At 40.5% G+C, this 13,550-nt stretch overlaps 1 protein-coding gene across 1 annotated transcript in view; it reads right to left on the bottom strand.

Moving 5' to 3' along the window:
- Window positions 1–983: 983 nt before the first annotated feature.
- LOC144021297 (insulin-like growth factor-binding protein 4) overlaps window positions 984–13,550 on the bottom strand; it is a 28,877-nt gene continuing 16,310 nt past the window's right edge. Inside the window, exons 3-4 of the mRNA XM_077525460.1 lie at window positions 11,038–11,163; window positions 984–3,141 (exon numbers count right to left, since the gene is read on the bottom strand). Coding sequence (XP_077381586.1) covers window positions 3,004–3,141; window positions 11,038–11,163 — 264 coding nt within the window. The 3' untranslated portion in view covers window positions 984–3,003. The remainder of the gene's footprint in view (window positions 3,142–11,037; window positions 11,164–13,550) is intronic.

The raw sequence follows: 13,550 nt of genomic DNA on the forward strand, positions 1-13,550 counted from the left end.
GGTGGTGATCAGTTGACAGATTCACCCCTCTCTTTACCCGAGTGTCCAACACATGCGGTCGCAAATCTGACGACATGACTACAAAGTCGATCATTGAACTGCGGCCTAGGATGTCTTGGTGCTAAGTGCACATATGGACACCCTTGTGTTTGAACATTTTTGTTATGGACAATCCATGATGAGCACAGAAGTCCAACAACAGAATACTGCTCGGGTTCTGATCAGGGGGGCCGTTCTTCCCACTTACGCCCTTCCAGGTCTCACTGTCATTGCCCACGTGAGCAATGAAGTCCCCCAGCAGAATGAGGGTGTCCCCAGAGGGAGCGCTCTCCAGCACACCTTCCAAGGACTCCAAAAAGGGTGGGTATGCTGAGCTGTTGTTCGGTGCATACACCCTGAACTGTTTGCCAGCCAATTGCAGGGCACACAGAGATGAACAACCATCCACACTAGGGACAATTCGGACCGCCCAATTAACCTGGCATGCATGTCTTTGGAATGTGGGAGGAGACCGGAGTACCCGGAGAAGACTCACGCAGACACAGGGAGAACATGCAAACTCCACCCAGGAAGGCCGAAGCCTGGACTCGATCTTTCGCCCTCAGTACTGGGAGGCGGACATGCTAACCAGTCATCCACCATGCTGCCCTGTTTTGTTTTGTTTTGTTTTGTTGTTGTTTTTTAAATTGATGATGAGCAGGTGAACTGTGATGGTTTGAGTCACCATGCATGCAATGTCATCTCTTGTCAGCATATACAAAATGTAAATCAATGGCTTCAATGTAGGCCATCCATAATTAGTGACCAAATGAAGCAATCACTGCGATTGGTTGGCAACCAGTCCAGGGTGTCCCCCGCCTACTGCCCAGAGCCAGCTGAGATAGGCGCCAGCAGCCCCCGCGACCCTTGTGAGGAATAAGCGGTCAAGAAAATGGATGGATGGATGGATGGATGAAGCAATCAAGTAACGACAACATGAGCAATGTGGTTTCTAAAATGTTTTAATTAATGCTTTACAATGTTTAATCAAATAAACAGTAACAATGTAACTAATAATTTCATTGGATGCAAAACTCAGTTTCAGATTGTTGATCACTTCAGTGTTTGAATATAGCTGTCCTGTTGTGGACAAGACACACAAGATCTCTTTTCAGCTTTTGGCTGATTTTTGTGCATGCAAACATGACGTCAATTGCTACACATTCTATTGTTAAGAAATGTGGTTACAGTTCAGTACAGCAAAGTTAGAGACATATATTTTAAATACATAGTTTATTTAGTTAGAATATTTTCAGAGAATCAAAGCCAAGATCATTTGTTAGCTTTCTGAAAGACAGAAAAAGTTGGACAGATAAATGTTAACAAATAGTCTATGTGCAGTTCCGCATTTAATACCAACATTATAATTAGTAGTCTTTGGGAAATGTGACTTCTTTTGGTCTGTGTTATTTCAAAAGTCATTGTTTTGATTCTCTTTCTCTCTCTCTTTCTGCCTTACCAACTTCTGTCTTCATGTCAGTTTCTTGTGGTTGGTGAGCCACCTTAAGATGCTTTAACAAGATAACAGCAGAAAGATAGTATTGGTTTAATTAGAGTGTCAAACAAACATAATTTGCCATGGTAAGGTCAATTACAGGCAGATTTAATTACATTAAAAAAAAAAAAAAAAACAGAGGAAATCAAGCATCTTCTTTACATGAATTTGAGAAATGTGTCAGACTTTGTTCTTTTGTCGAGAAAATGGGGACTACATTCAATTCTCCCTTGAATGTAAATTTCACATTATAGCACCTTTCCATACTTATAGGTGAATTAAACCCCTGATTTGTAATTTTAGTGATGTTGGCTAGAAATCGGCATATATAGAAGAATTTTTAAAAAACAAAACGTTTCCTTTAGAAATGAATAACTACAGTAGCTTCTTCTATTACTGCTCTGCTAGACAACTTTTATTCTTTGGGTTTTATCAATCTACCATGAAGTGGCCTTTAATAAAGCACTTTTCGCTATCCTGTACCTTGAAAACTATTCCCACACTATTATAGAATGTAAAACGATGTGATGATGATTTACCACCAAGGTCTTTTTCATAAAACTTTAGTCCCTTTGCTTGTGTTTGTGTGTAGGACACAATAATGGTCGCTGACGAGCATATTGAATAATTGCTCCAAAGTCTTCCAAGTCCAAATTGATCATGGTCCAAAAAATACAGATTGTGTATGTGTTGGCACAATCAGTACATCCCACCACCCAAGTATTACATCAAACAGTCTGAAGAAAGTGTGCACGTTAATACTGTATATCACATACAGTGCACGTCAGAGTCATTTAGCAAATTAGCTGCAGCTGGAGAAATAAGATTATGCTATCAACACTTCTTCGATATTTTTTTTTAGCCAGTCCTTTGGGACCAGTGGGCTAAAGACAGGATGTTGGCAAAAAGATTTATAACAGGGAGAAAAATCCAATCTTTTCTGTGCGCTCACATGGCAACAATTTAGTGTTATGCTTTTTCAAACAGTTCACGTTTGCTTAGCTATGAAAAACAAATCATTTGGTTGCTAATGGAAGTATAGACTGGCCTTTCCCATTTTGTACTAATTTTTATCTTCTACTGTCAAGTGGATGAACTGGACATGTATAGTATGGTTAGTTTCCAGATATTAATCTATTTAATAGTAAGAGAAAATGAAATATTTCACTTTTTTGCATTTTTTTCCTGCCACCTGTTAGAGCATGTACAGTATCAAATGACTACAGGTCGTACGTTCACATCATAGAAACAATACATGACAAGTGCCCAAAAGACTCACATACACACAAGAAAGAATTCAACAACAAAAGACTCATTTCAATTTCAAACTCATTCCTTTTGTTGCACTAGCTCAAGTACCGTAGGCCTCAAATGAAGTGAGACTGTGGGGCATTTCCTTACGTAGATCCGCTCTTAAGCACCAGTTGAACTAAGCTGCTCCTGTACCCTCATACGGAATCCCTTGCTGTTCAATCCCTCAGAGTAGCAGTCATTAACTGGTGGCAGTCCAGTTCTCCACGCAGCTCTAGCGGGCCAGGCAGTCTCATGCCCGTCTTCTGATCCACGCACCAGCACTTTCCTCGCTGGCCATCGCGGGCTGGATGACACTGTTGGGCAGAAGTTAGAGTCATTCTTAACCTCCTTTAACATTGGCTATGGGTCACATTAATGTACTGTAATGTAGTGTCTGATTGCTCTTTGGTTTCCATGTAGTCACTTAACAGAGCGGAACAGTCTAGCAAGCTGCTATTTTTCATTTTATTACATCAACAATGATCATCAACCTGTGTGCCACTCTGCCTTTTGCTGTTATCATTCACCAGTCACCATAATTTGTCTGCTGTTTTCATACTCTTGTTAACATCCGAGTCCATCTTTCTTCTCCAGAAACATGCTATTTGTGTCGTTTTCGGATGTGGATACAGAGACCGATACAGAGACCACACTAATTCAATATTTATACAACTAAAAACTTTAAAATGTAATGAATTTGTGGAGTTTAACCGCCTTAAAATAATATATAAAGCCCATCATGACATTTTACAAATTAACATAAAAGTCTAATTCAAAAAAAGGGAAAGTGAGTACAAATTAAGAGGAGCAGATGTTTTCCAAACCGAAATATACAACAAAACAAAAAGACCGATGTATTTCAACTCAAGGTGTCAGTTTGTGAAACAATCTGGATTATAAAACAGAATCATCTCAGTCCATCTGTATTTTTAAAAAATGTATAAAAGCACAATTACTGGGAAAAAATATATATAGCACAAGGTCATGCTGTTGAATTATTTTGTGTAATTGTTATATTGAAAGCATCTTGACTGCTTGTTGTCATTCATGTGTTGATCTATTTTTGGTGTTGATCACAGGCAGATATGTTTTACTTCTTTCTGTCCTCTTTCATTTATTTATTTTTCAAGAGTGAAATAAATTTGAATTGAAATTTGAATTTGAACATAAAAGTGGAAACAAATGTTGAACTAATAGAATTATGGCAGCATCTTTTAGTCATTGAAACAGAAATTTCATAAATATGTTAAAAATGAGTGTGATATTGATTTGTGTTAAGGTCATTTATCTGCCACTAGATGGCATAATTGCATTTGTAAGACAGTGACAGCTCAGTGCATATTTCTTTTTATAAAGAGCTATCTAATATTTAACAATAATTAACTTGCGAAATTCTGCACATTTTTAAAATTGTAAAATACAACTTGACCCCAGCCTCTAGAAATATGTGCATTATTATTAAATTTAATACTGCTAAGTTTTGACGTGGACGCATCTGCTGTGTTGCGACTGACCCCCAGTACAGGCTTTTCAAGTAAGGGACGGTCATTAATCAAGCATTAAGAAAAAATAGCGGTGTTAAAGCTTCCTGCTTCCTGCATTTTTTTAAGCCATCCATCCATCCATCCATCCATCCATCCATCCATCCATCCATCCATCCATCCATCCATTTTCTGAACCGCTTATTCCTCACAAGGGTCGCGAGTGGTGCTGGAGCCTATCCCAGCTGGCTTTGGGCAGTAGGCAGGGTACACCCTGAACTGGTTGCCAGCCAATCGCAGGGCACATGGAGACGAACAACCATCCACACTCACAAGCACATCTAGGGACAATTCGGAGCGCCAAATTAACCTGTCATGCATGTCTTTGGAATGTGGGAGGAGACCGGAGTACCCGGAGAAGACCCACGCAGGCATGGGGCATGCTCCACCCAGGAAGGCCGGAGACTGGACTCGAATCCGAGTCCTGACGCTGATCATAATTTCTCGCAATATACAACACTTTATTTCTACAAATGATTTCCATTGTTCAAATTTCCAAGAAAACCGCAATGCCCCATCACTTGTGAGCTATTTTTGGAAGAAGCCAGTGAGCTACTCATGTGGTCCTTGGGGGCTATCTGACCCGCGGGCAACGCGTTGGTGACTCCTGCTGTATATACTATAGTTTTGTCTCAGCAGTGGGTTGCAGAATTGCTGGCTTGAACTCTAGAATTGATTTTCATCTGTATGAAAGCTTTTGTGCATTTGTCAGGCTGTAGCGTAATTTGTGACATTGTTACATCAAGACTGTGGCTGAGAGTCAGTCACTCGTGAAATCTGTGGCAGAAACTCAACCCACAAACTGTGAGTGTGCAGTGCAGGCTTGCACAGTTCAGTTGATCCTGCCCCAATCCCATCCCCAATTGATTGGGGGACTTGTGTAATGGAAAAGAGAGGCCAGGCCAAGCCTATCTGGAATCTGTAATGGAACAGCAGCTTTCGTCAAGTATTGAGCCTTCTTGACTGATACAATGGTCAAATGGACAGACAATGAATTGACTTCTTTAATTTCTGACAAAAATCTTTAATCTCCAACACACAGTATATTTCAATCAAATATGACCACTATGAAAGATTACATTCTAATTTAATTTTTACATATTAGTAACTAGGGCTGGGTATTGCCGCCAACCTCATGATACGATACGTATCACGATACCGGGGTCACGATGATACGTATCGCGATACATATGTATCCCAATACATGATCTTCAAGGTGATACGTCTCCCGATATTTTACATTAATTTACTTGCATTTTATAATAACAGTCATATGTATACCTAAAGGATATGTTTATTATGCTGGATGACAAATATGATTTTCTTAGTAGCTACCTCCGCCGGGTTGGGTGAGGCCCCGCTGGTCGCTCCTCTTACTTACTTCACTAGTTTTGCACTATACACTTTGTAAATATACACATAGGGCACACAACACATTTCTTGGTGGGGTGGGGAAGGGTGGAAACACCGTCTTCACCCTTCAACTCCCCTCCAATTTTAATGCACTTCATGTTCAAGGGGAGGGATGAGTTGGGGCGGGGAGCCATCAGGGGGGATGGACTGCAGTGCCTGGCAGCACTGTGGTCCCCCCCATCTGTTTCCCTGCCCCACCACTTTGTCCCTCCATTTCCTTTTTTAATGCACCACACATATACATATTCATTTTTTGGGGGGGATGCGGGTGTATCGGAGTAGGGGAAATTTTTTCCCTCTGCTCCGACTCACCTGTTCCCAATTTTAATGCACCACACGCACACACTTGTATATACACTGGGTGGGGCCACATTCACGGTGTAAGGGTAGGCCTCGCCAGTCGGCGAGCTGGCGGACTCAGTAACAGGGTTAGGTGTCACTAGTACGCTGGCGTGACGACCGGGGCCTCTTCCCACCGGGCTCGGTGTTCTGGTGTTCCGCCTCTCCCCCGGTGCTTCCTCCTCTGCTTCCCCCCTCCCGCCGCTGTGTTCCTTTCGCACGGCTGGAGGTGGGGTGGGCACGTCTTCCCTCTCTGCGCTGCTGCCCGGTGCCGGTTTCCGGGGATGGGGGGCACGCGGGGGGGTTGGCGGTGGTCGGGGGGGTGTCGGCTTGTTTGGGGGGGGGGGGGGGGGGGGGGGCTGGGTCGTGGCGGGTGGCGGGTTTGGGTGGGGTGCGGGGGTGTCGTGGGGGGATGGGGGCTGGGGACCGGTGGGGCGCTGTGGGGACCCGCCGGGCCTCGTTCTGCGGCTCGGGGGTGTGGGCCGGGGCTGGGGCGGGGGTGTTCCGGGCGTCTGGGTCGGCTTGCCGACCGGTGTCCGCTCGGGTGGCGTGGGGGTGGCCTTGGTGCTGCCGCGGCCTGGGGATTCCGGGGGGGTGCTCGCTTTGCTGGACCGCGGTTGACGGCTTCATTCTTTGGTGGTGGTCCTTATGCATGCCAGATCCATCGCACCAGCATCTACTGAAACTCAAGCAGAAGTAGCCTCTCCCTCCCACAGCCCCTTGAATCAGTGGGTGCTGGTGTCTGTGGATCTCACTTTGCTTTATCTATCCTTCCCTCCTTCCTCTCTTTAGTTTTTCTTCTGGTCACTTGAGATCTCAATTTATTGGAAGTTTGAGGTTTCTGGGGTTGGCATAAGACTCTGGTTTTGTAACCACGCAGGAGGGGTTTTGTTGGTGCTGGATTTCACTTTGATGGATTGGATGTACTGGCTTCTATGGATCTCACTCTGCCTCATCGATCCTTCCCTCCTTCCTCTCTTTAGTTTTTCCTCTGGTCTCTTGAGATCTCGTTAATTTGTTGGAATTTAGAGGCTTCCGTGGTTGGCGTAAGACTTTGATTTTGTAACCATGGGGAAGGCAGGAAGTGTTTGGTCGGTGCTGGATTTCACTTTGATTTATCTTTCTTTTCTCTTTATTTTTTCTGACCTTTTCTCTGGTCTCCTGACCATTTGAACCTCACGACTCTGGCAAGATTCTGAAGTACCTGGTTAAGGCGAAGGGTAATGGGATATTTATATGGTTTTAGGTGAATTAATGAGTATAAATTTATACGTATTTGCACGCACACGCACGCGCACGCACGCACGCAAACGCACACACGCAAACGCACGCAAACGCACGCACACATACACCCAAAAAAAAAACAAAAAAAAACAAAAAAAAAACATGGTTGTTATAGTAACAGTTGCGAGAAAGATGACATTATTAGAAAGCGAGGTTGGATTGAGAGTAAGCATTTAGAGCGCCATTAAGCTGTACAAAGCAGAGAGGACGACAACGACGTCATTCATTCATAAAGTACAAATTATTGGTGCGATCGTGTTTTAAAAATATATTTTCAGAGGTTGGCGTGGGTATACAGTATGCATCTGGCACATAAGAATGATCGTAAATTGCCTCCCCGCCATTGCCGATCAGCCCGGGTTACGATATGGGTCCTAAACAAACAAGGAAATATTTCCCCCTCTCTCCTCTCTGTGTGATCAGCCGCGCATGTTGTGCGGCAAATGGCATGCACTGCCGGAGATCGAGGTGTGTCAGGTTAATACATGCTTTCCAAAAACGTCATTTGCGTCACACAAACGCGGTGTTGCTATTTGCGCTGGCGTTTGTGAATTAGACGCTGCATATCAATGAGTCTCATTTGCATTGGGGTGGGCTTATTTTGCGCGGGGCAAAGACGACGCAAACCTTTAGTGAATAGGCCCCTTAGTTTTTTTAAACGAAATATAGGAAAATTGGTACATTGAGACACGTGCGATGTTAAGTTTATAAGTAAATAAATGTTGATATTCTTCCTCTGCTTTAATTTTTCTTAGCAAGACACAGTGTCCAATCACTGGTGAGCTATTTTTACATTAATTGAAGGTAATTAACTACAAAGACCCTGCTGTTTTGTTGTTGTTGTTGTTGTTTGTTTTGTTTTTTTTAAGTACAATGCAAGCTGCCTATTTAAAGTTTCTGATGCCTGCATATCGATATGTGTATTGTAATGAGGACCGCAACGATATATTGCCATATCGATTTTTTGAGCACACCCCTATTAGTAACCAACTTATTGGCTGGAACAGTCATACATTAAATCTGAAATTAATTAGACCAGCCCAAACAGAAGATAGCGTTCATACTAACTGCAGTACAATTCCTGTTCTCAGCATTAATAAGTACAGTAGGAAACACACAAAAAGGATGTAACTACAAAACTTTAGCAGAAACTGATTAGCAGTAAGGGAAATAACTCATTTAACCAGTGGATTAGTGACAAGCAAAATGTAATGATAATATCTTGGACCCCTAAACTGTTTAAACAATGGGGTATATGCCACGGAAGAGGCGGGACTGTTTTTGCACATCAGTTTGTTTCTGGTTCGGTTTGCAACGTGTGGGCTGTGTCAAAAATACTTGTGCTTCTGACTGTGTGCCCCTCGGTTGCGCATTCGCAACCCGGACCGGAAATAAACTGATGTGCAAATTCGCGTCCCGCCTCTTCCGTGGCATATACCCCATTGTTCTGTCAAACAGTAATAATTTGGCAACAAGGTACAATGACTGGTCTTATTTTACTTTTGTTACGTTGGTCTTCTTGTGTTATATGACACTCAATATTTGTGTTGCTTGTAAATAAATTCAACACAGGCCTATAAACATGACCAGAACAGAAATCGTGGGCTGACATGCGCTGAACTCCAGACTAATGCTTTTTTTTTTTTTTTTTGCCGGAACAATAATGTTTATTTCTTTAATTGACAACTTAAAGATTCATATGTCTAAATCAGTGGTGTCAAACATACGGCCCGCGGGCCGGATCAGGCCCGCAAAAGGGTTTAATCTGGCCCGCAAGATGATTTTGTAAAGTAAAGAAAAATTGTAATCTTAGAACTATTAATCAGCCGGCCACAATCAAAACATATAAATTTGTAATTTCACAAGCAGTCTTCAGACGAGCAATGCAACTTGTACACGGAATCGTCCTGGATGTCATTATTTTACACACAATTTAAAGTTACGGTTTGTTTAAAAACATTTTTTTTTTAAATCATAGACCGACATAAATGTGTTAAATACGACACAAATTCAATTTCTGATAACACAAATACATATGACAAGGATTAACACCCTTATAATGTCATTACCTGCACCACACAATGCATTCTGGGAACAATATATATGCAAAACAACTAGATTTAACACGTCCAGAACTCATCCAGGCAAAGTGTTGCCGCGTTCCATTTTTTGGAACAATATGCTTACAGTCGAGCTCCGTAATTTAGGGATGGCCAACAAATAGCGAAAATCTGAGTATCTCATTCACTCCCAGCCATTTTCACAGAAGCAATCCCCTTTACTCCTGGCAATTTTACTGGAATTTGACTGATTTTGCAAGGCCCACAGAATATTGTGGTCTATTGCTATAAAAACATGGAAGTTGCCAAAAGAAAGATTAAAGCCTCTTCTTTCATCAGGAGCAAAAAAAAGTAAATTTCTATCTGTTTCCGTTTGGCAGCAATTAGCATTAAAATGCAGCTAAGTTTTAATTATTCACAAATCTATTTGGAATTCTGAGCAATTGAACTTTTTTTCAACATGGCCCTGGTTTATCGTCTTTGCTCTGCTGCCACCTGCCTTCTTCAACCGTTCTTTGCAGTTGAGAGGCTGCATCAAAGCCTTCTGTATTCTCTAGCTAGAATAAAACAAAAAACGTATAAATACGTCTTTGGGACACTTAAAACATTTAAAATAGAACGTATTTAAACGTTTTTGGCAGCAAATGAGCAATAGTTTTTAAGTTATATATCATTATTTTACGGATCCGGCCCACTTGGCATTATATTTTCCTCCATGCGGCCCCTGAGCTGATATGAGTTTGACACCCCTGGTCTAGATGAATAACTGAATCTCAAAGTATTACATGTTATAACTGAAGCACTGGATTTTTTTTTTTCTATGCTTCTCACAGTACAACATAGATAAAACATTTGAAATATATTTTGGACTCCATATTTTCATAAGGCCTTGAAGGCTAGTTAACAACTTTACAACTCTTCCATAAAATGTTCTTAGTTGTCACTCATGACATGCGCTTTACTTCCCAGTAATTTTTATCACAGTCAACAGGTTTATGTGGAAATTCTGCCAACAGGGATGTTGCACAATCAGGATAAGTCGGTCTGGTGAGGACGTGTGCCTTTTCAGAGCTTTGCTTTGGTTGCATACAAAGCTCAAAGTAATCTTATCTCATTTCTCTTGCCGCTCGCTCGCTCACTCGTTGCCTGTATTGTCATGCTTATCTGAATTGTTGCAGAAACTTGGCAAGGCTGAAAAATAACAAAATAAAAGAAACTGTGTCCAAAATCTAATAGCATCCATTGTTGCGATGCAATGAGTCGTGAGCAGTTGAGTAGAATGCATTTTACATGCACTCTTGATTTCTGAAAGGAAAGTAAATCATTTCGGTGTGAGATTAGAAAAGGGAGGGGGGGAAAAAAAGAGGCCTTGGTGATCTGAAAGGAGTGTCTACTTGGACACGTTTTTGTTGATTTTGTACTCAAAATATTTAATCTGCTGCAGGCATGTTTTGTATTCTGGCTCAGAGACTGCTGATGTAGTTTGAAAGGAACTACTTGATGTATAAACATCAGCCTCTCATTTTCCGTTAGATTGATAACAGCCAGGAATTGCGTGCTTGATGTCACAGACCTGTTTGGTGTGGAAATCTCCATTCTTGTCACAGTTGGGAATGGGAATTGTGAAGAGATCATCATGAGTGCGGGAATTGGATGCCAATCTGTCCAGTGCTCGCTGGAGCTCAGCACGACATGGAGCCTGAGGGGAACAAAATTGTCAGTGAATATTCAACTTGCAAATGTGTACAAAACAATTCAAGTCTTGTTCACTGGTGAATACAAAATTGTAATATCTTACTATCCCATTTATTGTGTATGTATGAGATCATTTTGCAAAACATCAATAATAGATTGTGATTTAAATCTTTTTTTATTATTATTATTATTATTATTATTATTATTATTATTATTACAATAGTGGTGTTTTTTTTTAACGAGGAAATTGCTTACATTCTTTTTCTTTGTGTAATTTAAAGGGTAAATCAACCTTAAACATGTCTTGACAATGACAATAATATATGACCTGCTCAGGCAAAATGGTCCTCTTAACTCAACTCTCAACTCAACTCAACTTAATTTATAAAGCGCTTTAAGAACAGGCGTTGCTGTATGCAAAGTGCTGTACATAAACAAACATTAGTTTTGCAGTAAACAAGAACAAAGCAACATTTTGAAGTGTGAATACAAGTTTGTTTTTTTTTACAAGTAAATATATTTTACATCAGTAAATAAATAAGAAGTAGTGAATAAAGAGATAAATAAATGCATAAATAAGTAGACCAGTGGTGTCCAAACTACGGCCCGGGGGCCATTTGCGGCCCGCCGTCCATTTTTTAGTGGCCCGTGACATATGCTAAAAATGGCATTTGACTCAGTTCAAATAAAATAAAAAACAAAAATGTTTGGAAATGGTCAAAGTAAGAAGGAAAGGTGTCGAAAAACATAGGTGCTATTAAAAGTTATTTTAGTTACCTAAAACTAACAAAACAAAAAACTAAAATTCAAAAAACTATTTCGTTAACGAAATAAAATAAAAATGAAGATGGTTTTTAAAAAAAGAAAACTAACTGAAACTATATTTTATGTTTACAAAACTAACTAAAATAAAACTATAATTATAGCAAAAATGTCCTTCGTTTTAGTCTTTGGTAATTAATTTAATGCATGAGCCTTTGTTTATGATTTTAAATGTGAATTTTAGTAGATCCATTTTGATATGAACCGGAATAGTGACGTCAAGCCCATGGTGTTTTTTAAATATTGCGCACAAGTAATACACTTTAAAAAAAAAAACTAAAACTAATACTGAAACTAACTAAACTAAAACTAAGCATTTATTAAACAAAACTAATACAAAAACTAACAGAACCACCCTGAAAACTAATTAAAACTAACTAAATTGAAAAAAACAACAACTCAAAAACAAAATAAAAACTAAAATGAAAAATTCCAAAACAATATAATAACCCTCCTGCCATATTACAATTCAATTGGTTTGTATACTGTAGCATTTCTCTAAATATGCAAAAGCACAAATAAATTATTTGTACAATTTTCAGGACTAAACACAACTTCTCTTCATAACATTATGTGGCCCTTGCGTCCTTCTGATTTTCTGTATGTGGCCCTCAAATGAAAAAGTTTGGACACCCCTGAAGTAGACTAAACATCAAAATCATACACACCACAAAACATCAAGAACAAGTCTCATGGTGCGCCAAAAGCCAAAGAATACAGATGTGTTTTGAGACGGGTTTTAAAAGAGGATAACGAGGGGGATTGCCTAATATTTAGTGGAAGGTCGTTCCAAAGGGAGGGACGGGCAACAGCAAAGGCTCGATCTCCTCTAAGCCTCCACTTAGCCCTCGGTACCTCCAATTGAGTCTGGTCTGCTGACCTGAGGCACCGGGCAGGTGAGTAGGAGTGCAAGAGCTCAGCGAGATAAGGTGGGGCAAGACCATTGAGAGATTTGAAAACAAATAGAAGAATCTTAAAGTGGATTCTAAATTTCACGGGCAACCAGTGAAGAGAGGCCAGAATATGGGTTATGTGTTCCCTCTTACGGGCACCAGTAAGGAGACGAGCAGCAGCATTTTGACAAGCTGGAGACGCTGCAGGGAGGACTGGCTGATCCCAAAATAATGTGAATTTTGAGATTTATCCACAAATAGTCTCCTTGATGTCTCTATTTTAATTTCCCAGCAGTACAAAGGTAAAAAAAATAATAGAAGTGTATGAAAATAAGCAATTATTAGACACTATGCATTGTAACTACGGGGAGTGCTTTTAGCCTAGCTGCTCGCTAGCGCAGTGTCTTTGCCATCTGTTTAATAAAAAAAAAAAAAAAAAAAACCCGGATTTCTTCGCCTCAAACATCATTCACAAATGGTTTATATAAATGTTGCGAGGATAAGCGGTTCTGATAATGGATGGACATAGCAACCAAAAAAATAATAATAATCGAAATACACATTCAGCGCGAAAGTGAACAGAACAGTTATCCTACCTTGGAGCATAAGGTTGTCGTCGAAAATAAAACAAAAGCTAAACCGTCACAGCATTTTAATTTTCTTAAAGTGATCATTT

Source organism: Festucalex cinctus, chromosome 6, assembly GCF_051991245.1.
Source record: "Festucalex cinctus isolate MCC-2025b chromosome 6, RoL_Fcin_1.0, whole genome shotgun sequence".
NCBI lineage: Eukaryota > Metazoa > Chordata > Actinopteri > Syngnathiformes > Syngnathidae > Festucalex > Festucalex cinctus.